The sequence below is a fragment of the Musa acuminata genome, chromosome BXJ3-7 (genome assembly GCF_036884655.1).
Source record: "Musa acuminata AAA Group cultivar baxijiao chromosome BXJ3-7, Cavendish_Baxijiao_AAA, whole genome shotgun sequence".
Taxonomy (NCBI): Eukaryota; Viridiplantae; Streptophyta; class Magnoliopsida; order Zingiberales; family Musaceae; genus Musa; species Musa acuminata.
The window spans coordinates 39,925,479-39,947,055 of record NC_088355.1 but is presented as its reverse complement, the minus strand read 5'-3'; the positions used below and the strand labels follow the sequence as shown (position 1 = coordinate 39,947,055).

The 21,577-nt window shown below is 35.4% G+C and overlaps 2 protein-coding genes across 3 annotated transcripts; both read left to right on the top strand.

The window, feature by feature from the left end:
• The first annotated feature begins 2,326 nt into the window (after nt 1–2,326).
• LOC135643537 (probable ion channel CASTOR) lies at nt 2,327–15,997 on the top strand. The gene is made up of 12 exons (XM_065160597.1): nt 2,327–2,895; nt 3,915–3,986; nt 4,717–5,322; nt 8,219–8,401; nt 8,586–8,645; nt 8,714–8,917; nt 9,763–10,011; nt 10,847–10,945; nt 12,790–12,984; nt 13,114–13,206; nt 13,297–13,563; nt 15,219–15,997. Exons 1-12 carry the CDS (start codon nt 2,422–2,424, stop codon nt 15,435–15,437), a joined length of 2,721 nt encoding a protein of 906 aa, XP_065016669.1. The 5' UTR covers nt 2,327–2,421; the 3' UTR covers nt 15,438–15,997.
• Nucleotides 15,998–16,804: 807 nt separating this feature from the next.
• LOC103992666 (large ribosomal subunit protein uL18) lies at nt 16,805–21,359 on the top strand. Of its 2 annotated transcripts, none has more exons than XM_009412464.3 (9): nt 16,805–16,980; nt 18,330–18,399; nt 18,477–18,568; nt 18,664–18,790; nt 18,865–18,944; nt 19,026–19,142; nt 20,392–20,526; nt 20,838–21,007; nt 21,101–21,359. In XM_009412464.3, exons 1-9 carry the CDS (start codon nt 16,978–16,980, stop codon nt 21,213–21,215), a joined length of 909 nt encoding a protein of 302 aa, XP_009410739.2. In that variant the 5' UTR covers nt 16,805–16,977; the 3' UTR covers nt 21,216–21,359. The 2 variants fall into 2 exon arrangements, with proteins under 2 accessions (XP_009410739.2, XP_065016676.1); XM_065160604.1 differs by lacking the exon at nt 16,805–16,980 and adding an exon at nt 17,350–17,374.
• The last annotated feature ends 218 nt before the right edge of the window (nt 21,360–21,577 follow it).

Sequence of the window (21,577 nt, the reverse complement as noted above, 5' to 3'; positions counted from 1 at the left end):
CAATTATATTGATAATGGTGCACTATAATTAATAGCAGATAAATAATTTACATGTTGGATTTGCTATCACATAAGATTTATTTTTAATTTAAATTATTGAAAATAAGAAAAAAAAATTTATTATGATTTATAATTTAGTTTAATGGAAGTCAGGACGAGAGAAGGGAGAGAAGAATAAGACATGCAGGAAAGACACGTTCTCGAGGGACGTATGCACACAGTTACGATCATGGAGTTGGCTATTGTCCTCCGGAGAACATCAATGAATGCAGCTGCTTCTATTGGTGTGATGCTTAATTAGGGTTCATGTTGGAGTGTAGTGTTTTAATAATGAAACTTAAGCTACCCTGTTATTAAACATTGTTAATGTCAAATTTATTTTTATGCAATCAAATTGACTTGATTTATATCTTGACAAGAGAGAGAGAGAGAAAGGCAACGACTTGGGATATGTGACTCTTTTTTTTGGTATTTTAATTTCATTGGAGTTTCTTTGTATGGGATGTAATCGATTGGGTAGATAAACATGGAATAATATCTCCAAATTGTGTCTTGGATTAGTATTTGACATAACACAATGAATATAACAAATATAATAAAACAAATATCTTTGTTGATATATAAAAATAATAAGAATGTTTGATATATGAATTTGTCGATATATAAAACCTTCCATATTCCTTTACTTTGTTATGGGAAACAATGAAGTAATAATATCTTCTCATAAATGCGCTATTTAATTGTTACGTTTTTAAGGAAATAAACGCTAAGGCTCGAGTATGGATCTCTATAAATTTCCATGATAGATTGTTGTGAGCACCAAAAAGAATTAGGATCTCTCTAAATTGTTGATCCGAGGAAAAGGAAATGAAGTCGATTTGGGTGTTCTTGTTCATCGCTCTCCTCCTTCTTAATATCACCGAAGGTTCTCTTCTCCTCGTTCCTCTTATCATCTTCAACTTCATCACATATATATATATATATTATGATGTTCTTTATTTCTTGTTTTATCATTTATCGTTTCTCTACGATTATATGATCAAATCTCTGCAAGACGGAGAATTCACAATACTAATTTTTATATTTTTGTCATTTGTTTTCGGTTTTGACATATTTATGTCACTTTTTGTCTTTACATATTATATTAACGTGAAATTTCATGCTATGATAATATATCGACACACTTTTTTTTGTATTTTATATGACAGTTTTGTTATCTTTAATAATTTTTTATTCATTTTTTAAACATTTATATTATCAAATTTTTTTATCATCGATTATTGAAAGCAATAACGGTTGCGATTTTTTTATAACTTGAGATTTATTTTATAGATAATTTTATATTATCTACGAAAAATATGTCTACTATGAATTGATCATATCATTTTTTCTTCGATATTCTTTTATAATTTTATATTAATTATTCTAACTCACTAATTGATATTTTGCTTTTTGCCTGCCCCTCCTATCGATCGAATCAAAATATTTTATTTAGAATTTATTTTCGTAACATTGCTTGTATATCGATAATGGTCGATCGAACAAGTATAACTGATCGTAGATAAATAATCTTTATCTTTTTATCTCGATCGTATACTATGCTTTTCATCGTTGGATTTACTGTCACTTAAGACTTATAATTTAAATTAATGGAAATCAGGACTAGAGGGAGAGAAGAAGAAGAAGACATGCAGGAAAGACATGTTCTCGAGGGCCGAATGCTCACCTGAGCGTTGCAACAAATTCTGTAGCAGCAATTACGATCATGGAGGTGGCTATTGTCCCCCGGAGAACATCCACCAGTGCAGCTGCTCCTATTGGTGTGATGCTTAATTAGGGTTCATGTGGGAATTTATCATACTAATAATTAAAACCATGTCAGTTATCTGAATAAAACTTAATCTTATCCCATTATTAAACATTGTTAGTGTCAAAATTATTTGCAAATCCTAATCCAATCTCATTTAGTATTTACAAAAGAAAACTAAATCTCATGTGAGATAAAAGAATATTTTTATAATGAGAAGGAGAATTTTCTTAAAATAAAAATTATTTTAGAAGATTTTTTACTATTAATTTAAATTTTTAAATTTATATCATTTTTTTGTTATTATAAATCTCATCTCTAACAAAATCTTAAATTAATAATTTTTAAATATATCAATTATAGTCGATGATTAAACTATTTTCGAACTCACATTATATATATTTATATAATAATAATAATAATAATAATAATAATAATAATAATAATATACTCAAGTAAACTACTAATAATAAATATTAATAATTTGAGTACCTAAAACACGCTTTATTACTGTTATCAGTCCATTGGTCTGCTTATATCAGACAATTACAGTACACAGAAACATATGTAGCGCAAACTCCGATAATGCCCCTCCGATAGGGTCGGTTACGAAGATGTCCGTCGACGGGGAGGCGGCGCCACCCCCGCCGCTCGTCCACCGCGACTGGTTCTTCCCGTCCGCCGCCCCCTTTCTCCACACCGCCGCCTCCTCCTCATCGTCCTCGTCCAAACCCGCAAACCCTAGGCGGCCCCCGCTCTTTCCGTCCACCCGAAGGAACCCCAAACCCTATCTCGGTCGATCCAGGCCGCCGATGACCACGAGAAGTTTCCCCTCGTCGTCTGGTTCTTCGTCCGCCCCTTCGTCGTCGTCGCCGTCGCCGCTGCAATCCTTTGTCGCACGCGGGGACTCCAGGTACGCCGGGATCCGCCGGAAGGTCTGCTTCGATGCGCCGAGGGCGAAAGACGCGGCGAGAATGGAGGGGCGGAAAGCCGCTCCGGGTCTCAGAACGGCGGCGATTACTGATAGCGGCGCGGGTTCTCCCGGTGGTCGGATCAAGAGCCGCTGGTCCTTGTCGGTTTTCGTCGCGGTTGGTTGATTTCCTTGGTTACTTGTCGGTTTCTTTAAATATACTGTAATAATTAGGCAATAAATAGTTAATTGGTAAGCTGTTTCTTTTCGTTGGTTTTTTGGGATTTGGTAAAATTAATTTCTCCGTCACATCTTCTGTTAAGATGACTTGATATGAAAAGGACACAAATTTAGTGGATACCATGAGAGGATACGGTCTCACCTCAAGGCCTCCTTGAATTTTCTCTTTTGAATACAGGGACTTTTAACAGAAGCCGTGTCATGCCGAAAGGAAGATGAAAGCTTCTTGTCATGGTGTGACAGGCAACCTACTGTTGTATTTTCTTGGCTTCCTCTGCTCATCATCAGTAGACAGAACAAATACTCAATGAATCACCAAGAAACCATGGCATTATTTATAGCTAAAACGAATTAACTAAGCTAGTGTTCTCACCAACTGGTGTTCAGCTGGCATCAATGTGAAAAGTCCCAACTGTTGTCTATATTCGCCGATTATCCTATTGTGAAGGGAACTTAAAACAAAAGCAGAAAGGTAATAAGGAAGAATTCTGCAAAGACTACTTTATTTCAAATGCAGTGGGATTGGACAAAAGCTAAAACCTGGTATTACTTCGGCAGTTAACCTTGGACTGAGTTACTGCTTGAGAAAAGCTTCCTCCACCACCTACACATGCCATCTTCTTTCTTTTCCCTTTCTGTTGGGAGGAGGTTGTTGGAAGGAGGTAATGGGGGAACGGAATTATTAAATTAACATGTGAGCACGGGAACAGAATTTCATGGGCGATTGGTCTAGTATATTGTCGTTAACCATAACTCCTAACATACAAATTGACTGAAAATTACATAACCTTTTATTAGTATTTGAAATAGATATATACAAATTTGCTTATCTTGTTGTTTAAGAAATCCATCTATTGGACACTTAATCCAAAAGTACAGACTGAGTGCAATGGCTTATTTGCCGTAGCATTTGCAAATTGTATACTTGTTGTTTAACATTCAAATTGGTGCTTGCAGGTTGTTATCACAATCTTATGCTCCCTTATTCGCAAGAACTTTTTACTATACGATGAAGTTTTACTTTTACAGGTTAGCAAGCATGAACATTCATATTTGTTTATAGAATTTAGTTGGTTGCCATTGTAACTTGCATATACATGGCATGGAGGATTTATGTCGTAATTTGTTTATATTAGCATAGGATCTTTCTGCATTCATCTTCAACTTTTTGCCGCTGTGTGGATCCTTGCTTCCATTCAGCTCCTTTAATAAAAATATTTTTATTTACTTGAGGAACACAATTTTTAAAATTTTTTTTAGTAAGTCTATCATTGGTCTTCATCTATCTCTCATGACTTTAATTGTAGTAAGTGTTAACTGACCTAGCTTTATCAGCACGTTTGTAAGATTTGTTAACATGTTTAAATAATCTTACATGGTTTTGTTGATTTATGCTTAGTTAATACTTAATTTTTGGTTATTTCAAACATTTCATATTTTATCGCTAGCAATAGAACATGTCTCAATAACATCATCTTTGCAACACTATATTTAGAGGTAGAGATCAGGATTCGGGTCACATAAACAAACTCTCTAATCTCTATATTTAGAAGGAAGTCTGTGTCCATTGACCCTCCTCAAACCCTGGATTGATGATAGTCTCATGCACTGGATACGCCTTTTCTTTAGGCTTAGTTTTCATATAGAATATAAATAAGAGTTTCTAATGGTCCAGTACAATCGTAGATGTATTGTTTATCCATCCATTATGTAATATGGTTTCTTTGTTTTTATAGTTTTAATTCATTTTATTTTTCAGGATCAGCTGTTTATTCTTGATTCTAGAGTTCGAGCATGTGGTGTGTCTGCTCCATTGGTTCTAGCAAATATTATACCAGAAGAGAGTGATAAGATACTAAGTAGAAGCCATAAAAGTTCTGCACTATTTGCTTCAGTTGCAATACTCTCCATTCCATTTATTGCTTTCAAGTACATTGATTATGTGTCAAAATTAAGAAGATCAACGGATTCTGAAGCAGTTTCTCTCAGCAAGCAGTTAGCATACCGTGTTGATGTATTTTTATCAGTCTATCCCTACGCTAAGCCATTGGTTCTACTTCTTGCAACTTTGCTGTTGATAGGCCTTGGTGGATTGTCACTTTATGGAGTGACTGATGATACCTTGGCAGATTGTCTGTGGTTGTCGTGGACTTACATAGCTGATTCAGGGAATCATGCCAATTCAGTTGGCTTTGGTCCCAAGTTAGTTTCACTTTCTATAAGTTTTGGTGGAATGCTTATATTTGCCATGATGCTTGGGCTCGTCTCTGATGCTATCTCAGAGAAGTTTGACTCATTGAGAAAAGGCCGAAGTGAAGTGATAGAGGAAAATCATACGCTGGTACTTGGTTGGAGTGACAAGTTGGTAAACTGCATCCCACTCCTTATATTTTCATTGAATTTTACATATCCTTTATTTTCTTGCTAATTGGCATGTGTAATTCTCTAAATCTCAGCCATCAGTCTCATTTGGTTGTGAAAATTGTTTGGTTTTGTGTGTTTGAAGGTGGGTAACAGTGACCTCAGTCTAGCCTTGAATGAGAATACAGATTAACATATTTATGCGTTTTTAATTTCAAAACATTAGTGTCAGTATTTGCTCAGGTTCTTTTTATCCAAGGCTTTGGTGACACGCAAAGTCCTTGGAGTCATTTTCTGATAGACATCTTGTTCATTTAGTTGACTTTAGTAAATTCAGCTTTAAGTAATTTCTATATGGTTGATTATCAACCCTTTTAGAATAATCTGGTAGCAAAACTGTCAGTATTGCTATCATGGATGACATTATCAAGTAAATAGCCAATTTATCATGCTTGCTAGGAATCAGAAACATAATTCGTAAAACAGCCATTTGAATTGGTTTTATGATGCCTACTCTGATGCTGGCTCGAGAGCCAATTAGATGTATTCTAGGTAAGGGTTATGATTCTAATCCAACGATTCTATCATTACCTACTCAGAATATATTCTTGGTAATATAAAATATAGATGGAACTTTAACCCAAGGATTTTAATTTCGAATAATACCGCTCGTACCGGACGGTGCGTACCGGTCTGTCAGTAGACCGGCCGCTACCGGGTGATACCGTCGATTGGGGCTGTTTCCACTCTGTTACCATCCTAAATCGAGTGGTGACTGAGGAAGAAGAAAGAAGAAAGAAGAGGGAGAAGGGTGGTATTAACCGAGAGAAGAAAGAAAAGGGAGAAGAATAGGAGAACCTAGAGATTGGCGCTGCTCTCCGCCCTCGTCTGTCGGCGACTTCTCCTCATTTGCGCAGGGAGAAGAATCGTCGGCGTCGTGGGGAAAAGAGAGGCGACATCGCCTTCGTTTTTCTGCCCGTGTGGGGTTTCTTCTCCCAATGCGCCCTTTTTTTTACTTATATATACATATATATATATACATACATACATACATACATACATACATATATATATATATATATATATATATATATATATATATATATATATATATATATGTATGTGTGTGTGTGTATGTATATATATATACATATATATGTATATATATATAAGTAAAAAAAAGGGCACATTGGGAGAAGAAACCCCACACGGGCAGAAAAACGAAGGCGACGTCGCCTTCGTATATATGTATACATATATGTATATGTATATATGTATGTACATATACATATATACATATATATATACACATATATATACATATATACATATACATACATACATACATACATACATACATACATACATACATACATACATATACACGTGAGGATTCTTCGTCCCACGCGCCAAAAAGGGTGACAAGGCAGTCAGCCTTCTTTTTTTTTTTACTATATATATATATATATATTGAGCGGTATATCGAAATGTACCACTCGGTATATAGTATCGTACCGTACCGAGCGAATCTCGAAACTTCGGTATGGTATGAAATTTCAATCATTGCTTTAATTTAATGTTTATATTTGTATTTATACTATAATAACAATATAAAATTGTATGCACAAATAGTTTTATATCTTGATTTTATGGTAGCGATCTGGTCCGATGTATGTTGGGATTTAGTCAGGTTAGACTGGGTTTCCTTGTTAGAGGTATGATTATTAATCAGATCATATATGAATTAAACTGTTGGATTATTGGCTTTAAATTGGATCAAGTTTTTCAGCTTCTTAGATTTGATTTTGATTGACCCCCATCGTCTTCTTTTACAACCTAGCTAATATCCTTGTTCAAAATTTTTAAACCTCCCAATGCATAGAAGAATTTAGTATTCTTGCAGAAGAGCCTTCATATTTTGTAGAAAACGATGACACATTCCATTTGGTTCTTCATGGAGTTTAGTTGCCTCTATTTTTTTGGTCATTTTCTTTATGAAGGCAATGTGGCTCGCCATGCTGCTGCCGTTATACCTGGTGTTCATCTCTATTGGATTAGAGATTCATTGGGGTGTATAGTATATCTCTATGTGGCTCACAAGCCACGAGCGATGGTCACTCTGATACCATATATGTCATAACTCGAGCCTGAAAACCATATGAGCTAAACTTTGAATAAGGAGCACTTCAAAGATTGCTATTTTGAGGTAGGTGGTGATCATATTGTGGGACTAATTGGACCACTGAATTGCAATTATACTACCATTAGACACTCCAAAAAAAATGTATGTGTGAGTGATACTGTAGTCATACAGAAATTCAATTGGACTGTTGTGACAGCTTCTATTTTATTCATTGATCAACAGTCATTAGGAATCATGCGGTACACTCGTAAAAGTTACTCATTTATCTAGAAGGTAGAACTTATGTCTTTAGATGTGGATTATGCCTTCCTGCTAATGTAAAACTTTTTGCGTTATTATTTGTTTCCTTATTGATGAGAGCCACCCTTTCCTTTATCAGGAAGTAAACTATTCTCCAAATGTAATTCAAATTTTTTAATCTAGTCGTCCTATTGATGTAACCTCAGCTGAAGTTATTCATGTGATTAATATAGTGAACCACCTACTTCATAATTTACATAAGACATTTCTGAATTAATTCTATGTTGAGATTTTGCCCATGTGGTTGTTGTAGACGAGTTGAAACTTACCCATCAAGAATCATGGTCCTAATGTCATTATTGACATCAGAGGTTTCAAGCTTAATAAGGCAGGGATATTGTGCTGTCTTATTTTTCTTGTATTTGGGCAGCAAATACTACTAACTTTTTGTGTATTATATGTATATATCTGCAATTTTTGCTATTCCATTAGTGAAACAATTTAGTTTTGGCTACAGGGTTCCCTATTGAATCAACTGGCTATAGCCAACAAGAGTTTGGGTGGTGGCACCGTGGTAGTGATGGCTGAGAGGGACAAAGAGGAAATGGAACTAGATATTGCAAAAATGGAATTTGACTTTAAGGGAACATCAGTCATTTGCAGAAGTGGGAGTCCTTTGATTCTTGCTGACTTGAAAAAGGTCCACTTGAATTCTCACAATACATCTTTCCTAGAGGATCTTAGTCATCAAACTTTATCTTCTCTTGAGTTACTTTTCTTTGTCATGTTTTGTAATAATTACTTGGACATGGCTAGTTGGTGACTATTGCTTTCTGTTATTCTGCTATATTTACTTGCTTGCTTTCTTTTAAATCTGTTTGCAGGTTTCTGTTTCTAAGGCCCGTGCAGTTGTAGTCCTAGCTGAAGATGGGAATGCTGATCAGGTAACATTTATCAGTTGTTAGAGTTGTCATACTTTATGGGACAAATTATTGAATGTCTTTAACTGCAGAGTGATGCACGAGCATTACGGACGGTATTAAGCTTAACTGGAGTCAAAGAAGGGTTAAGAGGTCATATAGTGGTTGAACTCAGTGATCTAGATAATGAAGTCCTTGTTAAACTTGTTGGTGGAGACCTTGTTGAAACTGTTGTTGCTCATGATGTAATTGGCCGCTTAATGATTCAATGTGCTCGCCAGCCTGGTCTTGCACAGGTTAGTTGTGAATCATGCTTTTCTTTTTGTTTTCCTTCGTGGCTTGATTTTTTTCATTTAGTTTTTTGTTACTTACGGGAACCTCCGATGCTCATGCTTGAGCATTAATCCAACTGAAATGGATGTTTATCATTGTCTTTTTAAGAGTTGTATGATGCTATAAATTATGTTCACAATGCTTTCATTTTCAATTTCATTCCAATCATACTGACACAAATAGATATTATTCCGGATACCTATTCTTGCTGTTTAGCTAGAACTGTCAAGTCTTATTTAACTGTCATGCAATGCATCCTTCTCCAGTTACTTTGTAGTGATCGTTTTAATCAGTATAGGCTATGACTGCTGCTTTAAATCAAGATCATGTGATCCTTCAACTAGTATTTAGCAATTTGCTCTGCCTGAATTTAAATCTTGTCTTTACCCTTGTACATATGTGTCGTGCTTGATGCTGGATATTATGTGCTCTAGTATAGACTATAGACAGTTAGAAATTTCCATCCCCAGACCCCGCATTAGCGGGAGCCTCGTGCACTGGGTATGGTCCTTTATTTTCTCTCTGCAATTTTTCCAAGAGATATAACAAAACATATTCTTTTTTCTTCTTTTCAAAGTAAACCTTTGTGCTGACATGGACCCTAGTTTGCTGTACATATAGGACTCCACCTACCTTCATTTTTGGATCCTGTTCTATCCCTTCCATTCTCCAGGAGCATGGTATTGCTAAAAAAATTTATGTCGAGTGGTATAAAGTGATAGTTTATTCCTATCACTTTCCTTTTTTGATGTTTCAGTTGTGAACTTGCAATTAATCCTTGTGCTTAGAGTTTATCGGGTTTGGACAGATCTGGGAAGATATCCTTGGGTTTGAAAATTGCGAGTTTTACATCAAAAGATGGCCTCAGTTGGATGGGATGCAATTTGAAGATGTACTTATCAGTTTTCCTGATGCTATACCCTGTGGAATAAAAATGGCATCTTGTGGTGGAAAAATCATATTGAACCCCGATGATTCATACATTCTGCAGGAGGGTGATGAAGTCCTTGTAATTGCAGAGGATGATGACACCTATACCCCAGCAGAACTACCTATGGTGAATTCCTTCTCTTGTTTATATCTATTATTTGTTTGGAATACTTATAAAATTTTTCACTGGACAGCTTTTATGATTTAGAAGATTTCTACAGATGTGGCCATGTCACAACAGGAAGTTACAGTGTATTTTCCTCAAGGCAAATTGTCCAAGCGCCTTGTTCTGCTTCATTTCCCATATTCATCTATTAATTCACAACAGTGTTTTTCTTCTTCAGCATTGTTTAGAGCTAAACTTGTGCAAGCAGTTGAGTTTCCATGTTGTTTCTCACTAGTTGATGTGTATCTTATCTATAGCTGAGTATATACAATGATGAGATTTTGTAGTGCATTCTTTTTGTGGCGTATTGCGACCGAAGGCAAATTACTATACTTACAGAGAAAAAAGAAAGGAACATCATGTTTTTATCAGACTAACCGAAAATTTTTTAGCGGGCATATAAAGTTGCAAGCAGCAAAAAAAAATAAAAATAACCTTTTAATATTTTTTAATTCTTTGTAAGATCTAGTACACTGTTCTACAAAATGTTGCAGCATGAGATGTACAGTTAACTCAAATAAGACAGAAAAAGGATTCAGTAGACTTGTCTAGATAAAGGTGTTCAGGAATCTCATATGTCAGTTTAACACAGCAGAAAGTTTAACTGCCTTGAAGGAAACACAATAAGAACTCTCATAAATTCTGATCAAAGAGGCAGTGTACATAGACATTATCTGGTCTTATAAAAAGCCACAGAAGATACTACCATGTGGCTGGTGACAAAATATAGATGATATGATAGTGGTAAGTTTATTCTTCGGAGCCATAATCTTTTCTTTTTCTATTACTCATGCAGGTTCGGAGAGGATATCTACCCAAAGACTTCATTGTGCCAAAGTCTCCAGAAAGAATACTGTTTTGTGGTTGGCGGCGAGATATAGAAGACATGATTATGGTAAATTACAAGGAATCAAAAATGATATTTCAACCATTATGTGGACAAGCATGTGGTTTATAGGTACCTCAGGTAGTTTATTTTAGAATTTTGACTTTTGAGGGAACCTTGTGTAGCAATCACAGAATAAAAGTGTACTTATTTGATTTTCCAAACAAGATAATATTGGCAGTTATGGAACAGAGTAAGTATTCACATCGTTTCAACTTTTAACTGTACCAACTCTGGCTGAAGTAATATTGTTTAACTAGATGGCTATTTCTAGAATTTCTACAAGGGATTTAACATATCTATTGTATTTTGCAGATTCCTCTAGAAAATTTGTTTTCTTATGGTCAAACATTTTTTCAGTTAGTGTCATGCACTGTTACAGATATTTGCACTTAGTTGATCGTGTTTGTTTGAATAAGCTCTTCTATGTTGTGTTGCATATCGGATTCTCACTACATCCATTTAAATAAGCTTCTACATTGTGTTGCATATCAGATTTCATATTTTCTTTACTTATTTATCTTAAGGAGAAAACATATTATGTGTGGAAAATAAACCCAACTGACCTTCTGCTCCAAATTATGTTTTTAATCCTCCTTTCATATTTCTCTGTGAGCTAATCACCCTATCGTTAGAAGTTTTTGGTAGTTACGAAATTATTTTCTTAAATTTGCTGACTGCTGCTAATTTGGATATATTTGAACTGACCCTCATCGTATCATTAGTCCAATATAACAAATTAATGCAGATGTCTCTGGAAACAGTCCTTTCTTATTAAAGATCATTTTATGCTGGTTGCAGACCTTTTTCATGCTTTCCTGTCCTAGATGTGCTTTTTGTAATCTTTTTGCCTACATTGATGTAGCTTCTGATGTATAGATACATGACTTTCTATGTCACGTTTGAAGTAAAGGGGATTCATAAATATAATTGTTCATAAAATGGCTGGTATTCCATACAGGTTTCAAATATCAGCGACAGAAACAAAAATTTGACCTTTTTCTTTTGATTACCTTGTTCATTATCTTCTATAGACATAGTCAAGTCACAGCTACCACAAGAATTTTGGTAGAACTAAGAACTATTTGAACTTGCCCCGACTCTGTACAGCTTGCTAATTCCTCTGTTTCTATTTGTGATGTGCTTTTATGTATATGTATGCATTATTTAAGTACTACTTTGTACAAATGTATGCATTAGTTTGCAGATGTGTATTCTTTTTCTAGCTTTTGAGGACTTCTTCACAGATTTCTGGGGTGAATATCATTTGCTGGTAGACCTTTGATTCCATTTGTGGTTTAAGTTTAAAACTAGAACGTGGTTTTGCTGAGAGATAGTTTTTTTTCCATATTTTATGTTATAATATCTATTTCCATATATTGTTTTCTTTTCAAAATAATAAATTGTGTCATTACTAGCAACACTCAAAATGCTGTTTGAAACAAAATTACAACCATTAGCTTGATCACCTAGCTAGTTTGTTCTGGTGACCCTTTTGCGCATAGTTTTGTCTTAACTTTTTCAATCATTATTCTATTTACTCTTTAGCAGTTAAATCTCCAATTATGATTAAACTGCAGTTTTAAGTGTTTTCATTGCTAGGTTATCCGTAGTTGACATACTAGCTTTGGTTATATCACAAGTAAAATAGTCTTGCATTTAGCTACTGCGTTCTATTATTATTATTGGTAATTTATTTTGAAGAATAATATTTACTTTATGTCATTCTTAGTCTTGTCGGGACAGAGCTCAGTGTATTCAATGTTCTTTGTCAACTAGAGATTTTGGCAGGCTCCAGAAGGTCTTACTTGCAGCAAATTTTGGTGTTAATATAGTTTTGAAAATACCTACAGGTGTTGGATGCTTTTCTAGCACTCGGATCAGAGTTGTGGATGTTCAATGATGTTCCTGAGAATGAGAGGGAGAAAAAGCTTATAGATGGTGGTCTGGATTTCAATCGATTGGAGAATATATCTCTGGTTAACCGTGAAGGAAACGCTGTCATTCGACGTCACTTAGAGAGCCTTCCGCTGGAATCATTTGATTCTGTAAGTTAAATTGAAATGCTAACTTGTTTTCTTTTTTGTGCTTTATGAGATTATAATTAGAGCATGAAGGATCTTACATTGATGAAAGCTAAACTATTGCATCAATCTCAATTTTGACATATTCTACAGATCTTGATTTTGGCTGATGAATCAGTAGAAGACTCAGCAATACAAGCTGATTCAAGATCTCTTGCAACATTACTTTTAATCAGAGATATTCAGGTTGAGGATTGAAATTTCATTTAGTTTTTGGCAGGAATTGTCTGTAGTTTTCAGTCATTAGCCTTCTTATCTTTGCATTGTTATCTCTAGGCAAAGCGGCTTCCTTATAAAGAAGCCATAGTCTCTCATGTTTCAAGAGGAAGCTTCTCTCATGGTACTTGGATTGGTGATATGCAGCAAGCATCGAATAAATCTGTCATTATTAGTGAAATCCTTGATCCTAGGACCAAGAATCTACTGTCCGTGTCGAAGATAAGTGATTATGTTTTGTCAAATGAACTGGTGAGCATGGCACTGGCAATGGTCGCAGAAGACCGCCAAATAAATGATGTGCTGGAAGAACTTTTTGCTGAAGAGGTACAATTATTTTGAACTTTTAAGTTCTAGAAGTGAGACAATATTGGTTTCTTTTTGTGAAGATCTCAGCTTATAAGCAAAATTGGTTCTGTTAAAGTTGTCTGCAATTGAGTATCCTCAATCTGGTCCTGAAATAAGCTCCATTTGTATAAGTGTTATTAAATAAGGAATTATATCAGCAGAAGTTCTGAAACACTCACCACTTACCAGAGTTACTATTACATAACCAGAAAGTACAGTTAAAGAAATAATCTTTTCAGTTTAAAAGGTAGGATTACTAGATTTTTATTCACACTTTACTAGCTGCTTGAAAAAAGTATGTAGCTAGCATAGGGCTGTTTTGGTCAGATAGCAATATCCAAACGATAGCATAAGTTAGTACTTTTACCTTATTCTCATTTCAAGTCATTTTATTTTGTCGATATTAATACTCAAACCACACAAGGTTATAATCTTGTAACTCATCAGTGCTCTTGATTAAATGTTGTCTAGCTCGTACGTGAAATCATTGTTAATTTATAGGCCATCAAACTAATTGTTTTGATGGAGCTCTTTGTTCTTATTTTGCTTACTTAAGCTCATCTGTTATATTTATGTTCTTGAGTCATAAATATAAACATTTAAAACTGAAGGTTTAGACTAGGTGGAAAATAAGACTGAATTAATGAAATGCGATATTAGTAATTCAAAGAGAAGTGAGGGTGTAGTTCATATGGATGGTAAAAATTCTTTGAAGTAGAAGTTTTGGGTAATTTGGATTTATGATTGATGTAGATATTGTTTGTTAAGTAAAAGCAGAGTGATTAAGGTTGAGATGTGGCGTTGAGATTTTATAAGATAGATGACAAAAAATTTGTTTAGCCATTATGATAATGTTGAGGTTGATTCATGGGATTATGAAAAAAAAATCAATTTCTTATTTGCAAACAATTAGGTATTGCCTTGATAGGCTACAAAATGGAGAAAATTGTTTATAACAATATACACGTTTAAATGAAATGGATAGATGCTCTAAATAGACAAGGGGAAACTATATAACTATAAAAAATATGATTGTTGTTTATTTAACAAAAGGATATTCCCTTATTTACAGAGCTCAAGGTTGGGTATAGATCCATGTAGCTAATTCCAAATGGTTGGGAGTCGGGACATTATGATCTCTTGTTGGTGCATTCCTAGTTCTTTTTGTGTTGACACATGCACACATACATTAGCATATCTGTGCATATAGATAAGCTTGAATATAATTGGGGGGACTAAAAATGCTTAAGCTCACATGATGGCTAGAGATATATTCTGAAGTAAGGTTCATTATATCACGGCATACCGCTCGGTACAAGCGATACATACTAGTCTGACAAGGGATTAGTATAGGTGGTATATCGATATACCCCCCATGTACCATGTGTTAGTACGCTCGGTATGTATCGTACTGATAGTTGGTTAGTACATCGATGCGGATCAGTAAGACAAATTATGTTCTAAAGTATCATTTTACTTTGATCAGTTTTTGTAATGCTTCATGAAGTTATATCACCTGAATAGGTAATTTCAAATTTTCGAGAAGCTTAACTTTTCATTAATTGTGATTGTTAAGTTGTTAATTCTTGCATTGGTTTAACTATGGTTTGAGCAATTAATGAATTATGTATCAGGGTAATGAAATGCAAATTCGTTCTGCTGATCTTTATGTTCGTGAAGAGGAAGAAATGAATTTCTTTGAAATAATTCTACGGGCCCGACAGAGGAAAGAGATTGTCATTGGTTATCGCCTTGCAAATTCAGAACGAGCAATCATTAATCCACCAGATAAAAATGTGCGACATAAGTGGTCAGCTGAAGATGTTTTTGTTGTTATCGCTGAGAAGGAATGAGATTGTTTGGTGCGCAATGCATCAAAATGACTTTCACCATGGAGAAAATAAGTTGTCATCCCTAACTAAGACGGTGAAAGCAGAATCAATGAACCAAGGTGGCATGACATTATGACAAATGAATGTCTAAAGAAGCTTTAAGAGTCAGCTAGCTGATAAATTAGGAAATCCTGGCAATACAAACTCTGCAGTTTCAACACAGATCTTTTTTGTAGTAAAAAAAGGTCATAATGGATGCTTTAATTTTGTAAATTGATTCTGCATTTGCAAATATTCTTTAATTTCACATATTTATCAGGAAAATTATATGTATATACTAAAATAAGAAAGAAAAGGTTGAGAACATTTACAGGCTAACTTTTATAAATTCAATAGACAATAGTGCAGCACAGCTTTGGTTCTTATAGTTATCTTAAGTATTTGGCAAAGACGGTTATGAAATACTTTCCAGTTTACAGCAACTTTTCCTGTTTCTCATCTGACCCTTATTTCGAGCTAATTGCCTTGTTTCTCATGTCCATTATTTTATATATTCAATTCTCGTAGAGTTATTATTGTCAGTTTCTGTGCCTCAATTTCCTTCAAGTGCACGAAGGGCAAAGGATTTGAATATTAGCAGATGCACTGGAGCACAAACTCAAATCTTTAGCTGTTAACTGTTGGTACTCTCTTTTTATATTAGATGTTCTGTAATTTGTCATCTATTATTTTGCTCATGTGAAACTTTGTTGAGCAGTATGAGATGCATTTTTGGTCCTCATCTCCATGGGTGTAATCGGTGCAAAACTATTATTTGTAACCTCTGCATTTTTCAGAGTTTGTTTAGGGAGATGAAAATGTATTATCTTGCATACAATAGTAGCATGGAGCATTTTTATATTAGATGTTTTATTTTTCTGGTAGCAAACTATTATAGAGGATTAATCAAGTTTAAATGTATTGACACATCAAAAGAGTGCGTGTAAGTATGTGAATGGATTTATGTGTTTATGTCTTCCCCTTTGGATTAGCAACATCATTACAAGGCTTCCAAGTTCTTGTTAGGTGATAAGGTGATTTATGGTGCAAATGATGTATGTTGATGATATTTCATTCTATTATGAAGCTACCAAGAGATCTTGAGATAACACTACAAAATTTTTGTACTTGTCAGTAAGAGGTTCATTGATGAAAGGACTAAAAAAACTTGGTTGGATTTCTATTAACATTCTTCATTAGTTGGGTAATTGACAGTGAATTTTGATCTATCAAAGTTCTTTTTTAAATATTTAACTCAGAATTTTTATATATTTAACTCAGATTTTTTATATATTTAATATCGAAGACCCGAACCCGCATCGATCCTTTTCTCTTTGTGATCAGCGACGGCTCCGGAGGACCAGGCCGAACGATCTCGGGCGTCGGATCTTGGGATCCGCTAGACGCGGGTTACTGCTAGGGTTGCTAATGAACCCAAAAGGCGACCTCCCTATAAACCCTTCGCTCCGCTTCGACGCCGCGAGCACACCCACAGCAGCGAGGGAGGAGGCGTGCGGTTGGGATGGTGAGATGGCCTCAACTCTTCTTCCACTTTGTCTACGGTCATGGATCTACTCACCTAGAATCGATCTCAATCCTTTCGGTCCACCTTCGTCGCTATTTCTCCCTAGATCCGTGACTTTGTTCCGAACATTGGAGATCTCGAACGGGAACTATTTGGCTATTTTTCTTCGATGCGTTAGCAGTCCCCACATCGCGATCGGTTGTAGGGCTTTCAGTAGTTCATTGGCGATTTGTATTTGCTCGTGCAATTGCGTCAACTTTGTGCGTCAGGCTGCTGGATGTCTATCTCTGTCGCTCCCATCTCTTAGCTTTGCTGATCGTAATTCGCTTTCTTGGATTATAAGTCTCGAAATCTTTTGGGGGAAGAGATTGGTCTATGTTGTTCATTTACTATGGTACAGTTCCGTAGTCTATTTTCTCTTACAAGTGAGCCTCTATGGTCCTCTGTATGGCATGTTTTGTCTCTGCATTTGTATTTGGAAGGATGCAAGTGATTGCTGTTTTAATCTTTGGCCCGTTCTTCACAAGATATGGTTGATTTTGATTATTTATGATTCCTGTTCTGGTTATACCAGTAAAACGCTGGGTGACTTTCGTAGGTGATGGATATACTAAAAATTGTTTATGAATAGTGAAGTTCAGTTCAAATTTGCTATGAATTTTCTTTTTAATATCTCATATGGCTACTTTTTATATACTGTATTCTATTCGGTTGTTAGGCATCGAAAAATTATTTCTCGTGATTCTAGTAAAAACTTGTGGTGTTCTCTGCTATGTGTATCACCATAATTAGTTTGTAGGAATCATGGTTGTTATGTTTATACAAAGCTTACTATACCACTATTGGCTCTTTTTTGACCTGTGAGCCATAAGCTTTTGAAACTCCGCACCACAGCTACCACGGTAAATTGTTCTGTTTCTTTTTTTTACCTATTCGATGATGAACTGCTGTTATCATTGCTAATTTTTTTTGTCATAGAAGGCCAATCCAAGTTTATGGTAGCTTCATAGTTTTACTTATTTATCTTGTTGGTGAAAAAAAAAAAAGATTGCGAGCAGTTTTCTTATACTGCATGATGCAAGAGGTTATATTGTAGGATTTAACCCCTAACTTCATGTCTTGTTGTCTCAATATATTCTTTCATTTACCTTTTGATTTCACTAGGTTTTCTATATTCTTATTCCTCATCTTCTGTTACTTGGACTTCTAGGTTGTTTGATATTCTCTTTATAGTTTTAAATAGTTTTACTGGTTTTTACATAATTCTGGTTGAATTATTTAATGTTTTGTTTGTTAGTGAAGGGCTTTAAATCTGTTAACTGAGTACAACAATATTTTTATTTTTTCAGGCCTTCGTCAAAAGTCAGAAGACCAAGGCTTACTTCAAGCGTTATCAAGTTAAGTACAAGAGAAGAAGAGGTATTATTTTATATTCCTATATTTTTTGCTTATCAGACTGCTGTTGGTTAGTTAATATATATTTCTCGAGTGTGCAGTGGGGAAAACTGATTATCGTGCAAGGATCAGGCTTATTAACCAGGACAAGAACAAATACAACACACCTAAATACCGATTTGTTGTTCGATTTGTATCCTAGGAAGTTGTTGCTAATATTTCTTTTTGCCTTTTCTTAAACTTATCAGTGGCAATTTTTGTTTGATGCTTAATAAGATATGTGGCTAGACTAACAAAGATATTGCTGCACAAATAATATCTGCAAGCATTGCTGGTGATCTGGTTCTTGCATCTGCATATGCTCATGAACTCCCCCACTATGGGCTTGAAGCTGGTCTTACTAATTATGCTGCAGGTAATTCTCTACTGGCTTGTTTCTTGTTTAAGAATGTACTTTATTGGTGAAAAATCATTTTTTCTGCTGGTTAGCCTATTGCACTGGACTTCTCTTGGCACGACGCGTTCTGAAGATGCTTGAAATGGATGAAGAATACCAGGGAAATGTAGTGGTACTACTTCTGTATTTTATGGTGATATCGTTTTGCCACTTTTGATGGACATCTTCTGCATAACTTGTATGTCTTTGTCAGGCCACTGGAGAGGACTTTTCTGTTGAACCTGGTGAGAGCAGAAGGCCTTTTCGTGCTCTACTTGATGTTGGCCTTCTGAGGACAACAACAGGCAACCGAGTATTTGGTGCTCTTAAGGTATATTGCTTTTTCAATGTTAAGTTCTTTTAGCTTTAGTATTTTGTAAATTTTAATGTGCTTTTAAGCTTCTAAACTTCTGTTTTTTTTCCTACCATAGGATGCTTCTTTGCTTTGATAACTCATAATTGTTCATAGACTTGAGTGCTGCATGTGACATTATGTCCATCTATCTGTTTTGTTTGATACAATACTGTTGTGTGACTTGTGTCATGATAATGAAAGAAATTGTTATTTTATGTTAAAAAAAAAGATATCTAATCTGGACTCTCCTCTCTTGTTTTACATCTGTGAAGCTGTGGTCATGGTCAATGTTTTAGTTGTGAGCCAAGACTCTATTGAAGGTTTCAAAACCTAAATATTAAGGCCATGGTTTCCATAAGTTGAAGCCTTGAACCCCTTGGGCCTCTTGTCTGGTTAAGAGGAGTTGCTGCTGCTGCCCCTTCTTAGTCATGGTTTTTTTTTTTGGATTCTTAAACCCTTCCTTGCAGCCTCCTTTTTGTACTCCCTAGGTTTTGTTGATAGTTTCTTGATAAATTTCTTGCAAGTACTTAAATCTAGATACCCATGAATTGGTCACTTTTCTTCATCAGCATGAATTTCTTGTCCAATGTGGCTGATATACAATGAAGCATAATCCTTGGTAGCAATGATGCTGATATTGATTGGGCACCATTGCAAAACCGGGTGACTTTATATGAAAACTGATCACATAGGTGAATTTGAAGTCGTCTTGTTGCTGCAATGTGATTAAAATCTGCACTGCAGTCCTGTGCATGTTCAAATCAGTTACTTATAACCTATTTGGGATTTGTATTGCACCTACTTGTGTTACCATAATTTTCTTGGTACCATGGCCGGCATATGTACAATTGTAACTATTTCCACTTTGTTTTCATTATATGAAAAATATCATTATGTGCTTCTTCTTTTATGTCCATCGAGAATAAGTCTTACCTTGCTTTTGCTTTGGCCTCTTCAATGCATATGATCTTCCATGTTATGTTCTTGCTTCCTATTCATTTTCATTCAATTCTTAGCATGACAAATTGGAAGCAAATGCATGACATATGTTGTCAATTATTTTTGTGTCTTCATCTTTATTTGGCTTGGGATTTATTCACAGTGCCAATAAGTTTCCAAAAGTATGTGACTTTTGGTTCCTCTTCTTTTTCTTTTATAGTAATTTTCTACTGTTAGTGATTGATAGGTGATACTAATATTTTATGGATTCATTGTATTTGTGTAGGGAGCATTGGATGGTGGACTTGATATCCCTCATAGTGACAAGAGGTTTGCAGGTTTTAAGAAGGATGAGAAACAACTTGATGCAGAGGTTCACAGGAAATACATCTTTGGTGGTCATGTTGCTTCATACATGAAGGTTGGATACTTTTCGCTGCCCTGTTATTTTGGCCTGTGAATTTAAATTAATGTGATACTCATGCTAATACTAACGATGCATGTTACACATGCCCAGGCATCCATGTGTACACACAAACACACTCTTTCTCTCTTCGTTCGTTCAGGAGATATGGTTCATTCTTGGAAACATATCTACTGGTCCTTGTTTATTCTCTCTGCGTTTCTAAAATTTTTAAATGTGTTGCTTCGAAGCATATGACAGATTCTCAGTGGATGTTTTATCATTGGTGATTGTTACTTATCTTGACTTTTTATTCCTTCCTGTCTTAGACATTAGTGGAGGATGAGCCAGAAAAGTACCAGGCACACTTCAGTGAATATATCAAGAAAGGAATTGATCCTGATGACATGGAAGAGATGTACAAGAAAGTTCATGCTGCCATTCGTGCAGATCCAACAGCAGTCAAATCCACAAAACCACCACCAAAGGAGCATAAGCGGTAGACACTAACTAGTCACATTCGGTTAACAAAATATCATCGCTTTTAGGACACACTCAACTTCATCCTGATCAATTTGGGTTGCTTTTGCAGATATAACCTGAAGAAGCTCACTTACGAGGAAAGGAAGGCTAAACTTATTGAACGATTGAACGCCCTTAATGCATCTGCCGGTGCTGATTCTGACGATGATGAGGAAGATGACTAGTGAACTTTTTTTTTTTATTTATTGAAGTGCTATCTTTGTATCGTAGCTGCGGTCATCCATACTCGTCTTGTTGCATACGACTCTCTGGTGTTGAGCAAAGTTTTGTTGGTTTAATCCACATTCCCCCGAACGTACAATTGACAATCGGACTCTAATCTGGTTTAGTATGTTGTTGTCGGAAATTGTCAACCTTGAAAAACTATCTTCTGTGCTGTGGGATGATCGCTGGTTCCTTTTTATGCTGCTTCTTGGTTTCGGTATCGTATCCTTTCAGATACTCCAACGGCTGCTGGGTTGATCTCATGGCATACGAACGCTGCGCTTGAGGGGATTCGACTCGGGTCCTCGTACGGTCAGTTCCC